Source organism: Arabidopsis thaliana, assembly GCF_000001735.4.
Source record: "Arabidopsis thaliana chromosome 1 sequence".
NCBI lineage: Eukaryota > Viridiplantae > Streptophyta > Magnoliopsida > Brassicales > Brassicaceae > Arabidopsis > Arabidopsis thaliana.
Window position 1 is genome coordinate 29,753,350 of NC_003070.9, and position 25,863 is coordinate 29,779,212.

Below are 25,863 nucleotides of genomic sequence, written 5' to 3' on the forward strand. Positions count from 1 at the left end.
AACAAAAAAAACTGATAAATCTCCAAAAATAAAAAAAATCATGTAATAAAAATATTAAGAGAAAAGTTGAATAAACTATGCATATCCAACTAATAATCTGAAAATTAAGACTATTTTTGTCAAACTATAATTTGCTTTAGTAAGTTTAATTATTTATTTGTCGTTCATTATAGTTAACTTACCCAACCCATGACTTGTCACGTGCGGACTCGTGTGTGTTTGTGTGTAAATCGACAGGTAGCCGTTAGGGTTGGGTCTGGGGTTAACCTTACAAGCGCGCTAGAATCTGAATCTGGCCATGGCGAAGATTCGAGTCTTTCGTGGTCTATTTCCCGCTCACGCTCCCGCTCCAGTTCAAGATCATCGTCGTCTTCTTCTTATTCTTCTCCAATTTGATTAATTAGAGATTGGATTTGGTAATTTGGTTATCTTATACGAAGTGGACTCATTACAATTACACATTTAAATTGTCAAATCAATGCTCGAATGTTGTTATATCGCTTAAATCCAATTTCAGTGATGTTCCTTTTTTCCTTATGTGCAGGCGATTTTGGTGAAATCATTCATGTTCAACTTGCGATAGATCGAGCTGTAAGTTTCTTATCAATTGCTCTTGGCTGGTTTGCAGATTTGTTTCCTAAGTACTTTACTCATAATTTCGATTGACATTAACAGGCTAATCTTTCAAGAGGAGATGCATATGTTGAATTCAAGGCAAAAATAGCTGATGCTGAGAAACCACAGCTGTACATGGATGGTGTATGTTTCAAGTGATCCAAAGGGAGATGCTTTAAAATCTGATAATGTTGGTACTGACATTGAGAAATATGATAATCACCTCTGCCTATGAGTGGTGGATCACCCATACGCAGGCCAGTGTCCTCTTCTAGCGGCCGTTCTCCTCCAAAACGGTTTCAGTTTCCTCGTCTGAGGTTCAATACCATTTCAGTTCACTGTCTCACCTTTTATCTGTCAGCTGGAGGGTTACCCTCGAAGGATCCGTGGCAGTCCTGCTCTAAGACGTTCTCCTCTTAGGTGACGATAAATTTGTGTTTAAAGAGCTGCATTGTAGTAATTAGAGGATGAGATCAATTTATTTATAGTGTATGCAACTCAATGCATTAGTGTTTCAATTTTATAGATGTTCTGCCTACATTGTATTAGTTTTCATTTGATGGATTATTTCTTGAATGCACACATGCAGGTCCCTTCCAAGAAGAAGGTATCCAATCCGCAGACCGCAGACGTGGCCGATAACCAATTTGTAGGCAATAGCATGCTCGTTCGCGTTCAAGGTCGATATCACCCCGCAGGTAATGGTTAAACCTTTGTATATTTGTCAGTGTTAGATTTGATTATCTGTTGTGATTGCACAGCTACTACGGTACATATTAGACTCCTAGTTCATAAGTATGATCCAAGATCCTGCTTTGTGTTATTTTGATTTAGAAACGTATGGTCTACCAGCTCCAATAAACTTTAGTCAACTATGACTTAATGGCCTTTGGTATCGAATTGCCAAGATCTAGTATGTAAATTCTGCTATTGTAGCTCCTTACCGAGTAGTGTTTGTCCATTGTAATCATACTCAGTTATAGTTAAAACTTAAAACTGTAATCTCCTCTTTGGTTCTGAACAGGGGAAGATGTTTAACTGGCAGCGTAGAAGGTCATCTTCCTACTCTAGTTCCCCAAGGCCCCATAAGTTATGGCTTGTTGCAGACCCCTTTTCAGCTAAAGAAATAAAGAGATGCCCTTGTTGTGTTATGTGTTGACGTTCTAGCTAGTGTCAACTAATAGGCTCCTAGGAAGATATCAAGGAGCCACAGTTCAAACCAGTAAGACTGTTCTACAATCACTATACTTCTCATAGTGTTTTATGGTCAAGCTATTTTACTGTGTGAACACATGGGGATCTAAAAAGAAGGTCCCGGTTTAGTAAAGTGTAGGAACATTGAGTTTAACCCCTTCATCTGCTATGCTTCTTTGTTGAAACTTAAAAGCATTCAGTGAAACTTTCACATTAGGCCTTGTCTTTTGACTAGATATCTTTTTGCAATTGGTGTTTTCCAGTCTGATATCACAACTTTTATCAGTGCCTAATATAGAAACGCATTTTAAAATCGTGTTGTCATTGTTATCTTGGATCTACTAGTTCATAAGTTTGCGATCAAACGCAAGATACAATAACGTGGATGATCATTCCACCAAACTAGAAAATTTCCTATCAATGTTTTGCTTTCAAATCTGATTAAAGAGCGAAAAGAATCACCTTGTGGGATTTTGCTACGCGTAGGCCTTTGAGAGGAATGAAAAGGAGCAGCAGCAACAGTAGCAGCAGTAGCAACTACCGCCACCTCGCAAGACCTGATAAAGAAAGTGTGAAGTGACCATATGAGACTCATGCTCGCATTTACTCTGCTTAGATCGTACGAATGTGACTGATCGGTCTAGTCAAAGGTAGGGACTTGAAGTAGGGCTCCTGTAGTGATGGATATGTGTAAGTTACTTTTAAGAACAACACAATAACCTGCTGTCTAATCTATACTTTTGATTCAAACTGATTAACCAATTCTTGATTTGGTGGTGAAAGTGAATCAGTGATCTGACAACGACAACAACAACAACCACCACCACCACCACCACCTTTGTCTTTTGTCTGTTTGCTTGGAGTAAATGTGGTTCATGATCTGATGGTAACAAGTCAGTACATATAACTCTCCTCGTATTCATATATACATTTATAATTATAATAAAAATATATATATTTCGTATTTTGTCTGAACGAATTAAAAGTGGAGGTGGGATCATTATTCATTTTAGCAGAAGATGAGATTGTGAAAGCAGTAGTGGGAATCATGCAATCTACACATTGGTTCTTTTTTTTTTTCTTTTTTTTTTTCAAATTATAAAAATAGTGAAGGGACCACAGACTGTCCATAAGCACAACCACACATGACACCAAGTTAAAGTCTTTTGCAGAACCTCTTCTCTTGTCTCCTAATGGGGCAACGATTTTTAAAGTATATAAAATAAATAAAATCTTGGAAGTTTTTGTTATAATGAAAGTTAAGTTTCGATGATACGGCTAAGTAAGGTATTTTTTGAAGAGCAAGAAAGAGTGATGGCCCAACACATCTTTAATTCAATCGGGACCTCTCAAACCTAACTCCTTTTATCTTATTCTTATGCATCTACCTATCTTCCCTAGATAGTTTCCAATATAAATCACACCTAACTATTGTCATTTATATCCGATAATTGAGATCCCATTTATGATTTGAGTAACTCGATGGGAACTTCTTCAAGTTTGAAAACGATATTACATGAATACATCCAATGTAAAAGTTGTCACGAAATGTTCCAAAGTCATAATGAATGTATGGACTGAGTAATTTTACGGTCTCGGATTTTGAAAGAAGAGTTCATCAATGTACATGTTTTTAGATCACAACTCTTAATTACTTTCGATATTAGTTAGTTATTTTTTTTACCTTCCGATTAAGATGTTAGATCCAAAGATGTATCCGTTAGGTCACGAGCTTCTCATGTATGGACCAAAGTACATGTGATATGTATGCACTAGTAAGCCCCAACAATTAATGAAACACATGTCTTTAATGGGACGCTTTACACATCCAGTGAAGCCTCTTTTGAATTGTTGTAAGATCTAGGTGTGTGATATGATGTTGGAACAAAAGCATAATTAAAGTCACTATTATCAAAAACTTTGATACACGAATAATTATGTATATGAACCGAAAGATAAATCAATATATAGTTCAAAATGCATGAAACCTTTTCTTTACAACAAATTAAATTATAGTGGTTCCTTTAAGGAAAGATGAAGTTTCTAGGTAAGGCACCCTTTAAGATTCTTACAATGGTTGTAGTAGTTTCTTCTTTTCTTTTGAAATGTTGATATCACATGAATAACACCAACACCAACTTTAAGTTGAATCAAATAAGAAGAGAAGAAAAAGAAAGAAAGTGAGAACCAAAGTTATTCAAAGAGAAAAGAAAAGGATACCATACAACAAAGTCAAGGTGCAATGTCACTTGCTCTTCAATCAAAGACGAAACCACAATTCAAGATTTCATTTTTTTTTTAATGGTAAGACAAAGACATCATATATTTTTAATAGTACATATGATCAAATGTAACAGGCACCTATTACTTAATGTCTCGTTAATGTGTTGAAATAAACCTCCTTAATGTTGGTCGTCTCGTATAATATATAACAAATTCGAATGGAGATCAATATTGAAATTTGAAAGAAACCAAACACGTATTTAAGTTGTGCATCATGGCCACTCTTTTACTTTACAAAGTCTACTTTTTTTTTAATTGGACTTTGTAACACAAATTAAGATGGTGGAAACTTAAAAGCTTTTAGAGGACAAAGGCATAATGTTTTCACTTTTTATTGTGTAGGAAAGAAAATATAACAAAGCACCAAAAATATGTAAAGAAGAAGGAAAAAAATAGAGTAAAAGAGACATAAATTAAAGTAGGAATTAATTCTTGTGTGTTACTTTCTATCTTATATCATCTTCAATAAGAACATGTCTCCATCTTTCTTTCTTCACCTCTTGGTTCTCTTAATTTTATACATCTCAGGATGGATACTTCAACTTTTAGTTTATTTTGTTTAGATTCAATTCGAGGATAATGGAGCCAATCCAATTTATCCAGTTTATAAGAACAAAACTTTATCTTTATCTTTTATTTTCCATAGTATTGTTCTTTATTTATTTATGAAAATTGAGTATAATTTGAAAAACAATTGAATTTTATCAGGAAATAATAAAATTATCAACATTGTTTATTTACTGAAATAAATGGTTTCTACTAAATTTGTTAGAAATAGTTTATCTTTTTTTGGTTATTAGAAGAAAAAAAAAAGGTCCAAGAAAGGGTCAAACAGAAGTAGCCAGGATGTTTCACCACGTGGCACCACATGGCGCCAAACTCGTACGAAATAGTAGTAAAAACAGTGTTACAAAAAAAGGAAAAAAGTAAGATTTTACCCATTTTAACGGTCCGTACAAAAGACAGTATGTGGGTCCCAAGGAAAAGTGTTCGCCACGCTGGAATGCTTACATGGCAATGCGTAGGACTCTTCCGGAACTTTTTACACGTGTCATATTCTCATTGCATATATCGTCAAAACAAAATTAACTTCTATCTTTTTACGGTGATGAATGTCCTAAACTACCCCTGTAATGGCGGTAAATTCACAGTCTAACTGTTCTAACACCATTTAATTGGTACGGTGAAGTTAAAAGAAAAAAACCGAATCCGAGCGTTACTCCTAATAGTATGACCAGATTACAAAAGAAGCGATTCAATAACTTTTCCGCCAATTTCGATACAAGTTACCACTTCAAAATTTTGTAATAATAACTGAAAATATTTGTGTGTTTCAAAATCACCACAATAACCGATACTACAATCAAACAAGGATTGCAATTCAAAGCATTAGGCAACAAAATTACCAAAAAAAAGTGAATTCATATATTTATGATTGACTTTGAGAAAGTGTGTAAAGCAAATGAGAAAATTTACCAAAAAGATAAATATAGGCAAAAAATCAAAGATATATCAAACCATAAGAAACATGGTAAGTTAATTAAAAAATTTCCAGTATGTAAATAAAAATAGATTTACCTTTGAACAAATTAAAGATATGAAAATTCCAAAAAATGGGTAATTAATACTATTTGTTTGTCCCTAAAAATAAAATCTCTCTTCACGTTAGTCGCATCGATGTGTATAAATAGGAAACAACCATTTGGTTGAGGTTCGTTTCGATTTGGTCTTCCCTCACCAAATAAAAAAGAAAAGAGAAAAAAAAAGCAAAGCCATCCTTCACGCACATCAAAGCACCAAAAACAAAAACCGAAACGCATGCATTTCTAATTTTCTATCTTCTTTTTAACTTCCTCTTCTCCCACCATTTTCATCATCTTCTTCTCTCTAAACCTCTCCTTCAATGGCCGTCGATGCTCACCATCTCTTTCTTTCTCCTCCTCAACTCTTCTCCAACAGGTATCTAACGCTCTCTCTGTACAATCTTTGGAGTTTTCTTTGTGATTTTATCAACGTAACTGAATCTTTTCTTATTTGTATTTTTGCAGAGAATTAACGATGAATAATAACACTATGGAACCAACTAGTGGCGGTTTCTGCAATAACAATCAAACCGGTTACGGCGTCGTTTCACCTTTCTCCGTTCCAAACCATACATCAACAACAACAACAGCAACGCCTCCTCTTCTTCATGTGTACGGCGGCTCTGATACTATTCCCACCACCGCCGGTTACTACGCCGATGGTGCTACTAATCTCGACTGTGAATTTTTCCCTTTACCAACGAGAAAACGCTCAAGAGATTCTTCAAGATCAAATTATCATCATCTTCTTCTTCAGAACCCGAGATCATCATCATGTGTTAACGCTGCTACTACAACAACTACAACAACTCTGTTCTCGTTTCTTGGCCAAGACATTGATATCTCCTCTCACATGAATCAACAACAACACGAAATAGATCGATTCGTCTCCCTTCACGTAAGTTTTGCATCAACGGCAGAGTTCGTTGCAATGTGCATCGTATTATCAATTGTCACTGATTTGATGTTCATAGTTATATCAGATGGAGAGAGTGAAATATGAGATAGAAGAGAAGAGGAAAAGACAAGCGAGAACGATAATGGAGGCGATAGAGCAAGGACTGGTTAAAAGGCTTCGTGTCAAAGAAGAAGAAAGAGAGAGGATCGGCAAGGTTAACCACGCGCTTGAGGAGCGAGTGAAGTCACTTTCTATAGAGAACCAAATCTGGAGAGACCTTGCTCAGACGAACGAAGCCACGGCTAACCACCTCCGAACCAACCTCGAGCATGTTCTGGCGCAGGTTAAGGACGTATCACGCGGCGCAGGATTAGAGAAAAACATGAACGAAGAGGACGATGCGGAGTCGTGCTGCGGAAGCAGCTGTGGTGGTGGTGGTGAAGAAACGGTAAGGCGCAGGGTAGGATTAGAAAGGGAGGCGCAGGATAAGGCGGAGAGGAGGAGGAGGAGGATGTGTAGAAACTGTGGGGAGGAGGAATCGTGTGTGTTGCTGTTACCGTGCAGACACTTGTGCTTGTGTGGAGTATGCGGGTCCAGTGTGCACACGTGTCCCATCTGTACATCTCCTAAAAACGCTAGCGTTCATGTCAACATGTCATCTTGACCCCGTCCCGTTTATGGAATACTCCTCTTCTTCTTTTTTTTTTTTTTTTGTTCTTTAGAAAATTTGTAAGGATATTTTAGTTGAATATTATTATTATTTTTAGCTAAGAAATAAAAAAATCATGAAACCTTCAATACAAAGCAAAAGAGAAAAATCCGGCAGAAAGTTATATATATGTCATATTCTTCTTTCTATTACTCTTCCAATAAATATTGTTTCCATAATTTCGATAAGTAAAAATATCATAGTCAAATATAAGGATATATAACCAACCCTTATATTTTGTTTACATTGAAACAGAAAATATTATTTGTAAAACTTCTTCTTTCTCTTTGATTTAGGATTATTATCTTATCTCGGAAAACAATAAATCCCAAAACTAGAGGAAAGAAAATTAAAAAATACGATAATTGGGTTTTGGGACCAAAAGAACAGTACAGTGGTAGAGCGTGGAAGACAGACGCCGGCAAAGGCGCGTTGAAAACGAGGGAAAGAGACAGTGGAAGAGGTAAAAAGCTGACACGTCGGACGCGCGCAAATGTCGCTGTTGTTCGTCCTGCGTACTCCTCCTGACACCTTCCCTCTTTCTTTTTTTTCTCATTTATTTTCTCAATCAATTTGTTTTCTACCCAAATTTTTATGTGGTTACATAATTAATTAATTAATTACGGGAATCAAAGATTCCACATGTACTATATTTTAATATGATTATAATGATAAAAAATAAAATGCAATGCTGATTAATTTACATATTATTATCAATATTATATAATCTTACGTAGCATTAAATCATTATAAATAAACATTTCATACTTATATAAGAAAAATTATAAAACAAGTTTAGTAATGTCATCGTTGACAATTAAACAAAAATAATATCAGATAATTGGTTCTATCATTCTATGCATGTCACCGTTTTATTATAATTCCATCTAGTTGTATGATATGACTACTAATCTACTATAATTAGTTTTTAAATCATATTGTATAACTAAGATTTCAAAGTTGTGCTTTAACAGATGTTTATACATGATTAATCTGCTGAATATTGTCTGAGAATTATGAATAGATATTTATTATATTGAAAAGAAATTTTAAGATATAAACAAAAAAAAAAAAAAAAAAAAGGAAGAGGACACGAGAAAGCGATGTGAAGAGATCATGCCAACATTAAAGAGGATATACTCTCGTCGCACGAATAAAAAGTCCTAAAGCCAAAATTTATCTACTGTTTACTTTTATTTCTTTCATACCTAGAGAATATCAAAACATCATCTCTATTTGATTTATTTATGTTAATCATACGATTCTAAGTGGATTTCTGATTTGTATATTATTAGATATATAGATGTAGACATCTTTGTGCCTTCACAGGCGGATCAACCAATGGAGGTCCAATATTCTAAATCATGACATTTTTGAAACGTTCAATATTATCTACTACTAATTAATCAAGTATTATTCTTAAAGAAACACACGTTAAGTTTGACAGAACATATGGTATTTTTCTAAGGCCGAAAGTAAAAAAATTCTTTAAGCAAAGGTTGGTTAAATCTTGCACTATCGGATGTCACGAAACAAAATAAAAGAACTTCCACTATCGATATTGTGACATTATTTACACATACATTAACATGTGATCTAGTGTTTGTATGTGTTGCATGCTTAGAAATAGAAATCTAGTAAAATATCGAGGAACATACATGTGAGGTGCAGAGGTGGTGAATGTGAAATAATACACTACCATTATATTGTATGCATCTTCATGCAACATCAATTTTCTTAGAATTATTCTTGGTCAGCAGCTAATATTTGATAAGACAAATCAAGTGGTAAATCATCTTTCATAGTAATTAAAGAGTAGAAATCTTACTCAAGCTCCAAAAAAAATACTGGTTATAACTATTAGCATTGGGTTCGAGCAATTTGGGGCAACTTTATCCAACTTTGAAGAGTTTTTTAATAAATGTAATTTTGAAAATGGAGATAAGAGTAAATGAAGGGAAGGAACCAATCGTCACGTACACACTAAGCAACAAATGAAGCAAAAACAAAGAAAGAAAAGAGAGTGACGCTTGACCGATTGATGTTTGTTTAAATTACTTTTATTATTTGGAGACTTTTGAAGAATCTAAGGACCATTTCCCTACGGTTATGCTTTCTTTTAAATTATTTTTATATATATATAAGCGAAACAAACGAAGCAAAAGTGGAAGACTTGGTGTAAAGTGATGGGATATGTAAATGTTGTGGTGTTAGGGTTTGTGTCATGCAACTTGTCCACTTCTCTTTTTAGATATTCTTTTTTAATTTCCCCAATATTTCAGCGTTGGTGGGGTTGCTCTCTTTCATTTTATATAATTTTATTTTTGCATTGGAGGTTACGATTTTAAACCTATTGAAGAAATACTATTTGATTCACTTTAATCAACCTCTCGACTCTCGTCCCATGAAAATTGCACCATTTGGATGTCATATGGTTTAAGAGAAAATTATAAGGTCGAATGATATATAAATAAGTTAAAAGGATCGGTTCATTTTTGAATTTGAGTGAAATCTTAGTTGTGTTATTGACGTCGTGTTTAACTTAGTTTCCAAAGACTTTCTTAAAAACTATTCATCAGCTCTAATGGCAATCCAACCTTGTTGCATATATATATATATATATATATATAAGAGAAAGTCAGCTTAGGGGTTGAAAAAAAGAAAATACTAATTCAAGTTAACTCCTTATTGAAAAAAAGAAAAAGAAAGGAATTAAATATCAAATACGTGTAATCAAACCGTAGAAACATAGAATGTCATGTGAGTTCAATAATGCATACAACAACTATTAGCTAGTTAAATAACAAAAATACATCAAACATCATCTTTGAGAGTGCAACAACCACTAAACAAAACGATTTTATTCCCATATACACGTAAGTGGCATAAACACGATATGATGTAAAAGATAATAGATTACATGAAAATGTCTTTGGGAATAATTAAAAGTAGAGATATAGATGTGAGGAGGGGTCATGATGGGGAACACCAAAACTTTATAGATTACCTTGTGAAAGGGGGCACTCATGAAATGGTCCAAACTCACTACCCTATTGATTTTGGTAGCTTTTGCCTTTTTTGTTCTATTTCCTAAGAAAATTATTAATTTAATAAATTATAAATTAACTAAGTGTATCTTATTGTTGGGAAATGGGGGCCCACTTATCATTTTTCACCCTTAAGCCATCAATTCGATTTGACTACATTACTATGAATAAATGAGCCCAAATGGGAACAAAAACATTTGTCACCTCTTTTAACCTTTAACACTCTTGTCAATAATGTGAATCGGAATCACAATCCCACCAAAAAAAAATATAGGAATTCAAATTTCAAAGTGAGGATTACCCCCAAACCAATCCTTTAAGCAACCGACCTTTTTTGTTTGTTAGAAAAAAAACTACTATATAGTTGTTGAATATTCATATATAAAAGTCTAGATTAGTAGACATCAATTGTTGACAACGATTTATAGATAAACTTAATTTGAAATGTCGTTTCGAAGGTAAATCTTACAAAGGGATATTAGAACTAGAAGGGTTAAGAAGTGATAAACGATGAGACATAATTTGGCAAAGACAATCACAAAGGGATAAATACTAAAAAAAAAGCACAAAGAGCATTTTGTTTTTCCTTTTACGTGGGAATATCAGTGACCTACCATTTACAAATGCCAAAGCAAAATGCTATTTCTCTCTTTTTTTCCTCCCTCTTTTACAGTGAGTGGACTTGGTGTGAAGTCTTCTGAAAATCACTGCAGAAAAAGCCACAAAAGACATTTGTTTATTTCTCATCATTAGTACCATCCAATTCAAAAGATGAATATATATGTAATTAGTCTTATCCCACTGAACCACAACACTGCAAAGCTCATGTGAATTTGATTTAGACCTCAAAAGATTTTCCCTTTCTTTATTTTCTCTCATAAGTCACAACAATATGAATCATTATGATCACAACGAGCCTGCACAGATGTTCCTCTAATTGGACTTTGTGCAGAATTGATGTCAGATTCTATAATGTTATTCTGTCATAACAAAACTTGGAACTTGATTCAATAAGAGTGATAACGTGGTTATAGACCCATCTGAATACCTATAGAATATGACTATATGATTACTCTCTCTCTTTCGTTTTCACTTTGATATCCCCACAACTATTAACTGTTCATGGATACCTTTTTTTCTCTCTTGAACAGAGAAAAGTGTATAAGAAAGGTGTTTGCAATAGTTCTTTCTTGTCTATATTAGGCACCCATACATATCCCAAAGTTTAAAAAGAAATCAAATTTTAAAAGAAGAGAAAGAAAGCCAACTACCCAAATCATTTATGTAGTTTGGTTGGGGTTAATGGGCAGATATCATATCCAAGATGGAATATGTTTGTATAAAGTATCTGTTATATATACACACATATGATAGTTTAGTGTTTATGTTTATGAAAGTACTCTTTTTTCATGTGGATAGTTATTAGGGTAATCAGATTGGACTACATGTCAATGGAATAAAAAGATATTTTGTTGGGAAAAGGTAACTAAAGTGCTGCTGATGTGGGTATCAACAGAAAAGAAAAGAGAAATGGGGAGAAATCAAAAGTTTTGTACAATGTCTATGATTTACTTTTTGAAACTAGCAATGTCTAACAGTTAAAAAAAGAACAGACATGCATGAGAGGAGCTTCAGGCTAAAGATGGCATCTTTCTTCTTTTAATCAACACCAAGTAATGACCACAAACAAAGCAACATTTATTATAACATAATCATGGAATTAGTTATGGACAATTAGATCAATCAAGAAAGATGCATTAAGGTGAGATCTAATACTATACAGAGAAAGCAGTACAAATACTTCTGGAAAAATGTACTTGATTATTTATTGACAACTGAATTAGATTTGGGGTTTTGGAAATGCTGAAAACGATTTTTCAAAAGAAAAAGAGGAGAGGAGAGAGAGAGAGGTTTCAGATTGGACCAAACAACGAAGGAAAATAATATTGGGGGATTGCATGATGTGTTCTTCTGTCCAAAACAGTACACATATAATTCACAGAAAAATGGTTGGGACTGTAGGACCACTGTACAATAATGGACCATATAATTTTGTCCCAAGGAAATCAAAAACCTCCATACATGAAAACGATACCCCTAAAGTTTTGATCTTTTATGTGTCAACTTGTTTATTTTTGCATCATCATCCAAAAAGTATCTAAATGGGGCTCCCTTTGGTTTTTAAAAGAAAGCCAATGTCTTTGTCTGTGTACAGACAAGTTTCCCAGATCAATCAATAGAAACTGTGTCTTTCAGTATTTAGAAGGAGAAAATTCAAATATCAGAGTGTGGTTATAAGTCTTTGTCAGTAGTTTTCTATAACCCGAATGCAATATCAGCGTATCGATTCAAATTCGTGGTTTATAAGTCGTGATGTTAGTGGATGATCCTCACGTTTTGGTATGTGATTTGGCTTCATAAAGGTAGAATAGGAAAAGAGAACAAAAAAAAATTCAAAGATGGGTGTTTAATTGATCTTGATGCTTCAATCAGCTTCAAGATCTTGTCTTTATGCTTAAATTGTGTACCCTTCATTTGGATGAGATGCCAAATGACAAAGACAGGAATCCATTTACTTGTTAAAGTTTATAAGAAAGAGAAAATAAAAGAATCTGACTTTGGATTTTCTTTTGTGCCATTAGTTGTTTTCTATGGATTATAAATTGATAGGTTTCGACTATATATAGGTTAGTTAACATGTTCAAACAAGACACGGAACCTTACTAAGAACAAAAACAGACAACTAACTACGCAGTTTATCACGAGAAACCAAATGTTTACTAGTCGTTTATCCAACAAAGCAAAGCAAAATATTGATGTATCAGCAGCCTATTACCATCCAACGCCATGAAAAAGAGAGTTTTGTTGTTTATCCCCAAAAACCAATTTTAAAAAATGAAGGCTTTCAATGTAGAAACAAAAACGGGGCCAGCAGAAAACAACGAGACAGGACTTGGTTGTTATAATGCACTGTGTATTTTACCATAGAACTGTCAAAAGAAAAATAAAAGAGGCTAATAATGAAAACACTGACCTTTTGTTTTTGAGCATGAATGCGACTCAGGTCTAAAATGGGGGATTGTGGAGTGTGACTTAATTGTTTTTCCCTTTGGCTCTTTTCCCATGATGCCTTCACAAGCCACATGAGTTCTGGACCCCCTTTCCCTGCATTCAAATAAATGTTCCGTCGTGTGTAAACACGAAGAAGATTCCGTTATCGTTTTCTCCAGAAAACAATCAAGAGAGTCGTGTACACAGAGATAAAAACAAGTGTATTATAATACTAACTGCATCCACAACCTCCACATGGACGAGATAGTTCAAATCACATTCACAGTACCTAGTCAATAAGCCAGTCACATCTCCCTTGGGTACCATTCCAGACGCTATGACACGTTCTGGCTTTCAGCATCCTCAATCACCAGATAGTATTTACGCTTCTGTTTGTTGGTGAAAACTTTAATATCTTAACAAGTACGTTTCATTTCTTCACACGAGAAGACACTGACGGTAAGAAGAAATGATACAGTTAAATGTTTATAAGGTTCAGAGTCCTATAAACTGAATCTTATTTGCTGGAACATAATCAATGGGTAATATGCCTTGGGGGTACACATCTCTGGTTTGATGTAAGATTAGGAGAAAACACTTGAAGACTGCATTTCATTAGATAAATTGACTTCTTTCCGACCACAGAGTGCAACAAATCTATCATGGAACAATAGCAATGGGCATTTCTCAATCAAATTAGAACCAGCATAAGCATCTTTGAGAAATACCGTACCCCTTGCTCCTTTGTTAGTAATGTAGAAGATCCCTTGATGCTTTATCAAGCAAAGTATTAGTCTTGATGGAAGCAGATACTCAGAGTGGAATGCATCCAATTGAGCGCATGTCACTCTTTTCTCCATTGTTAAACTGAGCAGTTCATGAAGCACAGCTACAACTCGTTTCCTAGCTTTAGGATCTGCAGCATCAAATCTTCTCGCATTAAGATAAGGAGATGGGAATTCCATTTTCTGCCACTTCTCAAATTCCTCTAAATAACTAGCGTTAGGCCTAAAACCAGGAGGAAAAGAAATCTTAAACGCATTTCGTCCCAAGAAATTGCCATCCTTTGTGATCCTGACCCTCTTTCTGTCCCCAACTGACTCGGAGAATCCTTCACGGGATAACCTATCCTCTCGTGCAGTGATTGCCAGTGAAGAATCCCAATTCTCTAAAACAAGATTAACTTTTCCATTGATAACCTTCAAAGAGAAAAATTCAGTGTACTTAGGGATCAATGTACTCTTAAAATCTTGAGGCAAACCCATTGCAGATTGAATAAACTCAACCTTCTCCAAAGGAACTCGACAATCAACAGACATCATCAATAACTTCCTAAGATTATTAACCAGAATAGGTTCCATTGACTCTGTAGCTTCACTTTCCTCAGCTGCAATCTTTTTAGCTTTCTCAGTCAGCATAACGAAAGGAGGTTCTTTGTGTCCACCTCCAACATAAAATATCGTAGGGTACTTCTCAATGGCAGCCATTAAGTTCCACTTGTGAACAAACCCAACATGCTTCTCAAGATCTCTAAGAAGAAGGCTTCCATGTTTCTGCGCCTGGATAATAGATTTCAACTGAAGTATCAGAGATGGTTTCTTGTTCAAGTCAATTGCTTTATCAAGGTCATGAACTCTATGATATACTTTCTGCTTAGGTCTCCATCCTCCTCCACCAGACTTGTGTCTCACCTGAACAAACGTCCATTGCAATCTACTAGATGATTCTCCAGGAAACAACACGAAACTTTCAGTTTCTCTAAGCTTATGAATTCTCAAAATAACGGAAAAGATCGAAGACCTTCTGTATAATAACGGTTTAGACATTCTATCAAACAGCTTCTGTGCACAATCCTCACCAACCACAATGAAATTCAAATCTTCTACTTCTAACTTCTCTGAGAAATATTAGACGAAATCACAAAACAATACGAACACAAAACAATTTCCTCGAGGAAGAATGGATTAACACTGCAATTTTCCCCAGTATTCTCCTAGTAAAGATTTTTTGCTCCCTGGACTCTGAGGAGTTTAATTTCCGCGGTCATTCTAAACCCGTATGCAGAAACAAAATCTCGTTTATGGGTTTCCAAATATTTAAATTCAGGCCCAATGGGTCGACCCATATATCTATTGTTGGGTCAGAGGCTGAACCATTTATTGAAATTGAATAGATAGTTTTCTTCTCGTCGAACTCAGACAGGGGACTCATTGTTGCTTCAACTTATGTGTATGTGTACTACAAAAATCAAATCATAAAATTTCTTAATTATTCGTACATAAATATAAATAAACCCCAGTGAAAGAAAATGAAATTTCCTTTTTTCTATTGAATATTTTTGTATTAAAATAAGGAAATATAACCGACTCCAACGGCTCTATTATAATCTCTATATAACATGGATCCATCCATTGGGATTAGACCTAAAAACGCTCTCACGCACAACTTCTAATTCTTTCTTCTTTGAGTGAAATAAAATCAAAACTCTCTAATTCGATGATGATCCAATTAGTAGACATTGAAGACGTGAAAAGCCGATGATGATCATCTCTGCAACATGATCCGTAAGAGTTAGATTGATATCGGAGCGGAAAGCATCGTTTCATTGATTGATCGGCGTGGAAAGTATCGTTGATCCAATCTCGTAAAGCCGATAGGATTCATGTAGAGCCACTCTCGGCAACAAATCCATCCGGTTATTTTCCTTGTTAAGAAGATCTCAACGGATTCATCTCAGAACCTACCCGTAAGAGATGGATCGTCTCGTTTCGTATATTGATTTATATCCTCTGTTGTGCATTTGATATCATAACAGTCAAACCCTAATTCCATATGGATCACCACCGCAACACTTTCACCGGCGGCTAATGATGCGAGGAAGAAAGTGGCAAAAGAGGGACAGTGAAACCGAAGACTATATAGCAGCTTTGGAGTTTCGATGGTTCAACGATTCAGCAAATCCAGGTTTTTGGCTTTCCCAATTTTTTTTTATTAATTAATTTTGATTTTAAGGGTATTTTTGGCAATATATTTCAAATAAACATTTTAAATATAAAAATATTTTTTTAAAAAAAAGATTTAAATTAAAGTGGTAATTTAAAACTTTAAACTTTAAGAAAATAATTGATAAAATTTAACTAAAACAATGTTAATTTCATTATTAATTTTTGAAAGTTAGTTTAAGTGTTAAATTTTAAAAATATCGAAAACTAACCGCGCCTAGGCATCCCGTCCTTAGTTGGTCCGTAAGTTTTGTGGTGTTCGAAGTTCGGCATGGTTTTCACGTAATATAGATTTAACACTTAAACTCATTTTTAAAAAATAATAATAATTTTCACTAAAAAAAATTAGAACAATTTTAAAATAACTGATAAATTTTAACTAAAACCATGTTAATTTTACAGTTTACTTTTTAAAAATAAGTTTAAGTGTTAATTTTGAAAACGTCGAAAACTAACCACGCCTAGACATCCCTTTCAAGCTCGTGAATACTCATTTCCATCTCATGGAGTTTCTTCCTCAATTCGACCACCTCTTCCTCCAAATTCGACACTTTACAGATAATCGCCTCTTCGCGAGATCCAGTTGCTCGAAAGAATCCGTCGGAATTATCGATAGAATCTCAATAGGGAGCTCAAAATCCGATCGACCTTCTTTGACTATTCCAAAAATCTCGACATCTCTTACGTGAATCTTTTTAGGGTTTGATGGAAAAGACACAAAGAAGATTAGGAATCTAAGAATTTTTCTCACTAATGATTATTTGTCTTCTATTTAATTTGGCTACAAGCTTTGTTTCTTGTTCTCCCACGTTTAAACACTCTTTTCCCTCCAAAAAAAGTCAAAGATGAACATTAATTTTGTGTTCGTTTACTTTCTTATGAAATCTAGTCAAAGAAGAATATTAATTCCAGAAATACAATTAAATAAATTATGATACAAAAACCATCTATCAATATTTATATTTTTGTTATTTTGCTAAATTATACTCTTTTTCTTTTATATATATATGAAAATATATATACATGGAAAGCAAATAAAAAGTAAATTAATAAATACTACGTCTTTTTCTTATCCACTCGTCTCTGTGTATTTATATGTTAATTTACCATCAAACGGGAAAATTACGTATTCATGGTAAGAAATAGATTAATAAATACAACGGATTTTTATCTACATAGTCTCTTGGTTTATTCTGTACATTTCATCATACATAAAAAAGTCTAAAATTAATTTGTACAATAATCAAAATTTGATTTTAGCAATCCACATTTGTTAACAATTACCCTTACTATTCTTATTTGTAATTTGACTAATGTAAGTGAGGAAAGTTTTGAAAATAAACCAAATTTAGAGAATTTCTCATATTGCATAATCAAAATTAGGTAGTTCTTTCAATTGTTAAATTGACCATGACTCATTATGTTAACACATATATGTATGAAATAAATTAAATACCATTTTTGTGTCATCTCAAAATATAATAATACTTAATATACACATTTCTGATAAGCTTAATGTGAGTCCACACCTCTCTCCCATATTTATGTCTCTCTGTCTCTAGCATTTTTGGCTGTCTAGGATCAAAGATGAAGCCTCTGATTCGACGTCTGTCACGAATCGCAGACTCATCCTCCTGCAACCGAAATCGCAGCGGCGATATCCATCACCCGACGTCAACGTACTCCTCTTCAGTTTTCTTGGTCAAGCGAGCAACCGTCGCGTCGAGTGTTCCTTCCGGTCACGTTCCCGTCAACGTAGGCGAAGATAAGGAGAGGTTCGTGGTGAGTGCAGAGCTGCTGAATCATCCTGTTTTCGTTGGATTGCTGAATCGATCAGCTCAAGAATACGGATACACTCAGAAAGGAGTTCTTCATATTCCTTGTAACGTATTCGTGTTCGAGCAGGTTGTAGAGTCTCTCCGATCTGGCATCGCTGATGATACATCGGAGCTCATTGCATCGTTATCTGGTGAAGATGTATCTACAGAGTAGATGATGATGATTCTGTTTTTTTTTTGTTCTTCGATCTTCTCCTTTTTTATTTGAGTGATCGGAGAAATTCGTCTTGATGATTTGGATATGAAAATTGTTTTTTCGATTTTATCTCAAAATTATCAATTTAATTTGTACTGTGAAATAAAATTGAAGTGACAAAATACAAGTTATTTCACGTACCGTACTACGGATCATCATCAACTATATAATAATAATAATTATTTTAAATTTGAAGTCAATATGAATTATATATCCATGATATCGTCCCAACACCTAACATTTAATTGATTGAAAAGTTCAGATATATGATGCGATGTGAGTCTTGCGTGGATAATACACTATGAAAAGATGTAAATCCACTATAATGATTACACATATTTTTTATTGAATTTTTGTACTTATTAATTGAAGACCTATGATAATTCGAAAAAAATATAGTATAAAGTAGCAAATATCTTGTAGTAACGACGAGAGACTTATAGTTATAGGTGTATTAAAATGGGGTCTAGAACAAAAGGTCTCAACATGGCCGTATCTTCTTGTACCGTTGTACGGCTGGACTTTTTTTTTTTGTGGGGAACAATTTGCTGTTCACAGCGTACAACATACATTAGCTGAGATCTCCATCTCTATTTTTATAACAAAGTAAACGGTTTGTGGCGAACTGTTAGTGGATTAGAGGATGATTTGCGTATCTTTCAACTCTATGGCACATGTAAGACTACGTTGTTTTGTATAAACGATGGATTTTTATACGATGTTGGTACCACTTTATAAGAATCAGTTCGAATAAATAATCCTGAAAATATACGAGAACATCATAACTTATAAACACAAGTTTTTAGGATTACCAGGGTGGATGTGAATAAAATGAAAAATACTCTTCTTGTTGATTTCACTCTTTAACAAAATTGTACTCGAAAAATTTCATTGAAGCGTTTAATTTAAGCAAAGTATATAACCGTTAAAGCGGGAAAACAAAAAGCCTTTCAAATTTGCTTTTTGGATTTAGGGTTCTTAAGTTTCTTCTTCACCACGTTGTTCTGTTTCTTCAATGGTTTTTTCTCTTCAGACTGCAACAACTCCATTCTCACTCTCTCGTCCTCTTTTATATCCCGAAGAATAGTAAAGTTCTCTTTCAATTTCTTGCTGAGCTTAACCATGTCTATTTCCGGAACATTCTTAGCTTCTTCAGGCAAACTCTCCCGTTTCCGTTTGTTGTTCAATTTCCGAGACTCGTTCTTCGGCTCAAACGATTCCTTTACAAGAGAGAAATCTGCAAAAGCCTGTTGTGGAGTCACTGCAGAAAGAAATGTTTGGCTCTGAGAAGTGTTCATGTTGGAGACTGTTGTGGCCATTGTTGAGATCGCAGGATGATAATGTTTACTCAAGAGACTGAGTTCCCAAAGCACTGTTGCTAAAGCCCCGCTTAGGTTAGGATCTGTTGCATACGGCTGATATTTCTGCAATCGAGAGATTTCGCTAAGCAACAAATCATATTACTAAAGTTAAATCTGTATACGAGGCTAAATATTTGTGACTTACTGCAATTGAACCGGAAACAGAGCCGCCTCCAGCATCGTTCTCTAGAAGGTTTCTGCATTTCACGTTCTTCTGAAGCAGAGTTTTCAAAGTGACTAGCGCTATAAAAGAAAGACAATTGGAGAGACTGAGCGACAGATTTGAGATAAGGGAAATGCGATGTGTAATTCAAAGTATTTGTAATGTTTATTACCAGACATAGATTCGGCACATCCAAAGCATAGCGCGAATGTGGCTAAACGTTTTACAAATGCAGCTGCTTTTTGCATGTCTTGATGTCTGTCGTCGCACAACATTATCTTCAGAGACTCAGCCAAGATTACACCTGAATCTCTGTATCACATCACAAAGTGTTTTAGACTAAACTAGATTTAACTTATGTCGTGGTTAAAAAAGAGGAAAAAGTTATAACAAACCTTCCAGGGCGGTACTCGAGAATGAGGTTGTAAAGTTGGACAAAGAAGTCTTGCAAGTCAACATTCAAGGCATTTAAGTTGCTCCTCATGACTTTGAAGGCGACAAGGCAACACCTAAGGCGTTCAGATACTGTCAACAGTTTTGAGTTTTTCTGCTTTGTGTTGTTGGAGACGCTGCTACTGCTAGAAGCAAGCTTCTTGAGATAGTTCATTAGATCTCCCATGTAGTCCAAGTCCAGTTGTTGGGTGAATTTTGCCAACCCATCCAAGCATGGAGCTAGCAAAGGGTGCGATCCAAAGGCACCCGGATTTGAAGTTGGAATTTCTTCTGTTCTGAAATTTAGTGAAAGTGACGTTGTAAAATAGAATTAAAATAACTGACACAGACATATGACCAGTTAAATAGTTATCTGTGACTGTAAAGCCAACGAGAATTCACACCAAGAATTTTACTGGAACCGATTTTGCAGACGGGGAAATATTCTTTTGAGATTTTGATAAGAACATAAGCATTATTTAATTCCTACTCACGACAACTGAAAACACAATTTAAATTAGCTTTTAAAATATATGAAAACTAGATTTTAACCCGCGGTACACCGCGGAGACAATTTATTTTTTAAAATTAATATATATAAAAATTTGTAAATTATTTTATAGTTTACCATTGTTACTAAGTAACGTCCTGCCAAACCCGTCCTGACAAACCCGTCAACAAAAAAAAACTATTTATTTTATTAATGTTGATCTTATTTATAATATGTTTATGAATCATTGTCAAAATATTTTAGTCGTTGCGGGACGTTGAACCCACACATTTTTCGCCAATTGGTTAATATATGTTCATTCATAAAATTTCGAATCACAAAATATGACGATTTGTTTTTGAGATTTTTTTTAACTCTATATATTAAATAATGATGTTAATTATTTTTGATAGATTAAACTTTTTATAAATTTAAATATTAATAATGTTTTATGAAGTTTAAATATACAAATAATAATATTTAAAAATTAATATTTTTTGCCTTTTAGGTAATGATATAATAACTCTAAAAGCAAAAATTTAGAAGATTTAAATCTGTAAATAAATATTTTTATGCCTAAATAATTAATGTCAGTAGCGTGACATTGTAAATAAGTTCAAATACATGATTTGTTTATTTAAGCAAAAAACGTTTAGTAAGAACAATATTTTTTAAACAAAAAACTTTGTTTTAAAATATTGTTAATAAAATACGTTTATGCTAATTTTAAGGGATTGATGTGAACTTTGTTTGGATTAAATTTGATTGGATTAAATTTGATTGATAATGTGATTGACAATTTAAATTAAAAATTTTAAGTAAAGTTAATTATTTTGGAAAAAATATTTAATGCTAATGGCATTGGGTTGTAAATAAGTCCAACTTTAGGATTTATTTGCTAAAATGGTTGCAAAAATGTATATATAGATACCTTTCGCCAATTGTATACATTGTGTTTCTCAGGATACGGAAATAGGTCTCAAAAACAGCAGAAAGTGTCTCTGTCTGCATCTTTCGCCGCTCCTTAGCATCCGGTTCATAGGTAACTCCTCTGTGATCAGCAGAAACCTAAGAACAAGTAATGAAGAAATATCAATTTATAGCAAACCAATAGTACGACGGGAAATCAATTTTAGATGTTTTGGTCATATAAATGGTTGTCAATGAAAGAGAAAACAAGATTAAAACACCAACAAATCTATGGCACAGAAGGAAAGTAAATTACCTCGTCTCTGATCTTAGACATCATATCTTTCTTTGATTTCTTCCTCTCATTTTCCTGCACTTGATTTTGCTCCTCCTGGGTTTTTCTTTTATTATTTTTCTTATATTTCTTGTTATGTTCATCCTCTTTGTTAGGCTTTCCAATATCCTCATCAAAGCGAATGGACATGAACACCTAAGGATCAATAGAAAAATGGAAGCAAGGGTAAATGAGAACAAACACAGAGATAAGAAATATAACCAGATTGCTCCTCAGTTATTAAGCGCTTGCAATAGTCTTACAAAATGTTTTCCAATGATAATGTGAACTTCGTGATTTAGTTTTTCAAACAGGAGCAATTATAACACCTTTACTCAGTGATTGGTGTGTAAATGTGTGGTTCTTAGAATGTTAAAATAATACCAATGAATACCTCGATAGCATTAGGATGAAGTTGGCAGTTGTGAGCTTTGACATGATCAGCAATCAGGCGTACAGCTTGCACGGTCAGCTCACCACCATGTTTCCCTTCATTTGAGAAAAGATACCTGATAGTAGAGCAACAGAGTCTCCTGCATACCCAAACCGGTGCAAGAAATGAGTTAGATAGGAACGAAATGGATGCAATTGCAGTAAAATGACATGACTATGACACAAGAGATATTAACAGTTCTACTTTACGTTAGATTCCATGGTATATCAGTTAGACATTATTCGTCACTCTGAAAAAGGGTTAAAAGAACCAGGACCTTACGACTTCATCTGGGGAGCTGATATTTCTGACAACAGCAATTAACAGGTTATCACGGTAGTTGAAGTGAGGAACTGCTTCCAGCAATGTACAAAGGCACCGATTGGCAATTTGGTTATATACTGACTGCTTTTCAAATATAATCAACTTCTGCAGATATGACTGTTAAGGACATCAGAAGCAAAGGAAAACGTGTTACAATTATACTCAGAGAAATCAAGAATAATATATAACTGACATGCACACCTTGTAAGCTTTTAATAAAGTCGACTCATAGAACCGGGTTTTCTTCACTTCCTTTGAGATCTTCATCTCGAGCTCCTTTTCTGTAGGAAGTCTAATCCGATAGCTGGCACCACAAAAAAAATAAGAAGAGCTAATTACCAACATAATTAAAGGGGGAGAATGAAGAGAATAATTAGCAAATCAAATGAGGAAAAAAGGTACATAGAAGATTAATAAAATTACCCAGGAATAATATCTTTAAATACGGCCAACAGAGATAACAAGGCAAGTTTCACAATCTTCGTATTCTGATCCTTGCAGATATCTAACATATCCTTCAAAGTTTTTATGTTTGCCTCTGGATCAGAAAGTAGTAGCATTCCCAATTCCGCGATTTTATTTTTCTTATTTTCAAATGACTCTTCAGCAGATAGTTCTTCTTTCACTTCTGCCTGATGAAGGAAGAGAATCATTCACACGTTAAAAAAAAACATGATGAATGGATATGGAAAACACTAAAACGCTCCAAATTACAAATTACAAATACCAATGATTAAACGTTCTTATAAATTCTTTTAATGGAAAGATGTTAAACGATGAAGATGCAGAAAGCTATCAAATATGATGCTCAAAATGAAAAATGATGTCAAAGAACGAACAATGAAATTTTTAGCAACTTATATAATGAACCAAGAAAAAAAGAGAAACTCAAAACAGGCAATACCAGAACAGCGGCTTGGGGAGTTTCTTCTTCCTCTTGTAATATCTCATCAGGCAAATCTTTCTCATGTTTCTTTGCCTCCCTTTTACTCTTTTTAGCTTTTTCTCTTCTTTGAGATTTGTTCAATACATGTTCATCTTCAAGAACATCCTTCTCTGCTTCATCTGTTTCGGCTTCAGCTAGTTTTGACTTCTTTGACTCTGAACCAGTAGCCACAAAACAGAAAAACCTCCACTTAGAATGCTACTCAACTCGAGCCATTAAACAAAAAACACAAGAGTCTTCTCATTTCTCACCTGTTCGATAGTGAAGTTTTCCATCTAAAGTCTTGACAGGGAGCACATCAACAGGATCCACAAGGATCTCGCCATTCCCTTTCTCTTCCTGAAGTGTCTTCCTCTTTGATCGTTCTTCTTCATACTTATCCTCCACTGTCATTACTCTACCACCACATTGCCTAACAACAGCGTAACAAGATATTATCAATGCAGAGATTCAAACTCGATTCGGACATAGCAAGTATTGATTGTGGTAAAATCAACCCTAATACTAAAAATCACCAAATTGCAAAACAATTCGAAAAGAGACGTAAACGCACTTATTGATAGCGGCGGTGTCAATTTGAGAGACGAATTGGGCGTAATCTGTGTTCTCTTTGACATACTTCAAATCCTCGTCGGAAAACTCAATATCCTCTTCGGCTACATCTGGCGGAAGCAGCGGTGGAGGTATAACCTTCTGTTTACGCCTATTTTTGCCCATTATCACCACTGACTCAGAACCAGCAACAAAGAAGAGGCAGTAATGGAATTGGAAAATGAAAACTGTCTGCACACACACACAAGGATATCGAATCGAACAACTTCAAATTAGGGTTTAGGGTTTTTGTGAAGAGGGTGGAAATAATAAAATAGTATAAAAATAAAAACAACATGGGCTAGGCCCATTTATTTATACCGCTGTTTAATTGGGCCAAAAAAGAATCTCTCTATGGGGATTCATATTGGGCCAAAAAATGTGCTGGTCAAACGTTGTCGTACGTGCTTCAATAATGAAAAACATGGACAAATAATGAATTGTTCACATTTTCGGATATACGTATGACTTATAATTACATGTAACTATGAGAAATCACATTTTCATACGATATCGTTTTTCTCGTCTTATTTTGTTTTGGTGGTTTTCCTGAAAAGCACGAGATGAAACAAATATGCCAAAATCAATTAATGGAGAGATGGCAAATAAGTTGACACGTGGAATTTACATTGTTTTCGTAAAGGAAATGACCAAAGTTCATAAATGTAGCAGGAGCATTAATTACAATTTATTAGAGGTCACGATCCCATTAATTGAATTCGTTTCTATTAGGATGAGTTTCTCCATTTCTCTTCTTTTTTTCTTATTTCTTTTTCTATATCATTTTCCTATAATCTGAAATCCACCTAACGAGAAAAAAAATCGTACATCAACTTAGGAGTTTAGGACTAGTTTCCATTGAAGATGAGACTTAGATATTTAAAATATGTTTGTCATATAATTATAGACGTAAACCTAATTTTCGAAACTTGTAACGTACGAAAAATATACACTAGCTAGATTTTTTTTGTTATGGATAAAGATGAATATCAAACCATACAATCTATACGATACGTATCCCATCCGGAGTAATGTATTAATGCCACACACATACAAAACTGTTTAATGCAAAAACTATACTACCTACGAAATATTATTATTTCAGGTCCACCGTTAGTATAAATTCTATCGTAATAAATCTAACTCATCTACTCGTCGGTCGTAGTATAATATCGGAGAAATTACGTCCATGTAATATATGCTCGTCGTGAGTATTTGCATTTCTACATTTCCTTACCTCGTTGACATTTTAAAAAAATACTAATAAGATAAGTTTACTACTACATGTCTACATGCATATCGGATTTTAATAGCCGCGATTTATTACGTTAGTTGCAGACTTGCAGTTATTCGTATAGTATGTGAATATGTGTGCTCTGTTGACCTAAGCATTTGAAGTTAGGTCAGCATAACTTTGAATGACCTTAAAAAGTTAAACCTCACATAAATTACAACATTGAATGT

At 34.3% G+C, this 25,863-nt stretch overlaps 6 protein-coding genes and 3 long non-coding RNA genes across 12 annotated transcripts; 5 read left to right on the forward strand and 4 right to left on the reverse strand.

The window, feature by feature from the left end:
- Positions 1–298: 298 nt before the first annotated feature.
- AT1G79100 (arginine/serine-rich protein-like protein) lies at positions 299–907 on the forward strand (the record flags this gene model as incomplete). Its single annotated transcript, NM_106561.2, has 3 exons — positions 299–323; positions 545–591; positions 676–907. 3 exons carry the CDS (start codon positions 299–301, stop codon positions 772–774), a joined length of 171 nt encoding a protein of 56 aa, NP_178031.2. The 3' UTR covers positions 775–907.
- A 279-nt stretch (positions 908–1,186) lies between these two features.
- AT1G79103 (uncharacterized protein) lies at positions 1,187–2,639 on the forward strand. Its single transcript, NM_001334870.1, has 4 exons — positions 1,187–1,313; positions 1,377–1,384; positions 1,640–1,837; positions 2,296–2,639. Exons 1-3 carry the CDS (start codon positions 1,199–1,201, stop codon positions 1,772–1,774), a joined length of 258 nt encoding a protein of 85 aa, NP_001320578.1. The 5' UTR covers positions 1,187–1,198; the 3' UTR covers positions 1,775–1,837; positions 2,296–2,639.
- Positions 2,640–5,680: 3,041 nt separating this feature from the next.
- BRG2 (zinc ion binding protein) lies at positions 5,681–7,440 on the forward strand. Of its 3 annotated transcripts, none has more exons than NM_202445.3 (3): positions 5,681–6,051; positions 6,141–6,573; positions 6,659–7,440. In NM_202445.3, the coding sequence occupies exons 1-3, from the start codon at positions 5,996–5,998 to the stop codon at positions 7,235–7,237; spliced, it is 1,068 nt and encodes a 355-aa protein (NP_974174.1). In that variant the 5' UTR covers positions 5,681–5,995; the 3' UTR covers positions 7,238–7,440. The 3 variants fall into 3 exon arrangements, with proteins under 3 accessions (NP_974174.1, NP_001322856.1, NP_565200.1); NM_106562.2 differs by having other exon boundaries at positions 5,809–6,051; positions 6,650–7,342; NM_001334871.1 differs by having other exon boundaries at positions 5,767–6,573; positions 6,659–7,402.
- A 3,299-nt stretch (positions 7,441–10,739) lies between these two features.
- AT1G79120 (Ubiquitin carboxyl-terminal hydrolase family protein) lies at positions 10,740–15,444 on the reverse strand. 2 transcript variants are annotated; one of them, NM_106563.6, is made up of 3 exons: positions 13,670–15,440; positions 13,364–13,494; positions 10,740–11,036 (listed from the first exon to the last, which is right to left on the reverse strand). In NM_106563.6, the coding sequence occupies exon 1, from the start codon at positions 15,204–15,206 to the stop codon at positions 13,965–13,967; it is 1,242 nt and encodes a 413-aa protein (NP_178033.1). In that variant the 5' UTR covers positions 15,207–15,440; the 3' UTR covers positions 10,740–11,036; positions 13,364–13,494; positions 13,670–13,964. The 2 variants fall into 2 exon arrangements, with proteins under 2 accessions (NP_178033.1, NP_001322425.1); NM_001334872.1 differs by lacking the exon at positions 10,740–11,036 and having other exon boundaries at positions 13,301–13,494; positions 13,670–15,444.
- Positions 15,445–15,734: 290 nt separating this feature from the next.
- On the forward strand, positions 15,735–16,234 carry AT1G09847. The gene has a single exon (NR_139704.1). It is a non-coding gene; the product is annotated as an other RNA (long non-coding RNA).
- AT1G09853 lies at positions 15,810–16,269 on the reverse strand. Its single transcript, NR_139705.1, has one exon. It is a non-coding gene; the product is annotated as an other RNA (long non-coding RNA).
- A 557-nt stretch (positions 16,270–16,826) lies between these two features.
- AT1G09857 lies at positions 16,827–17,110 on the reverse strand. The gene has a single exon (NR_139706.1). It is a non-coding gene; the product is annotated as an other RNA (long non-coding RNA).
- Positions 17,111–17,868: 758 nt separating this feature from the next.
- On the forward strand, positions 17,869–18,538 carry AT1G79130 (SAUR-like auxin-responsive protein family). The gene has a single exon (NM_106564.4). The coding sequence runs from the start codon at positions 17,970–17,972 to the stop codon at positions 18,372–18,374; it is 405 nt and encodes a 134-aa protein (NP_178034.1). The 5' UTR covers positions 17,869–17,969; the 3' UTR covers positions 18,375–18,538.
- A 622-nt stretch (positions 18,539–19,160) lies between these two features.
- AT1G79150 (binding protein) lies at positions 19,161–24,667 on the reverse strand. The gene is made up of 13 exons (NM_106566.4): positions 24,362–24,667; positions 24,060–24,220; positions 23,767–23,963; positions 23,286–23,494; positions 23,064–23,166; positions 22,816–22,979; positions 22,500–22,638; positions 22,088–22,261; positions 21,794–21,930; positions 20,336–20,668; positions 20,113–20,252; positions 19,923–20,020; positions 19,161–19,840 (listed from the first exon to the last, which is right to left on the reverse strand). The coding sequence occupies exons 1-13, from the start codon at positions 24,523–24,525 to the stop codon at positions 19,367–19,369; spliced, it is 2,493 nt and encodes an 830-aa protein (NP_178036.2). The 5' UTR covers positions 24,526–24,667; the 3' UTR covers positions 19,161–19,366.
- Between the last annotated feature and the right edge of the window lie 1,196 nt (positions 24,668–25,863).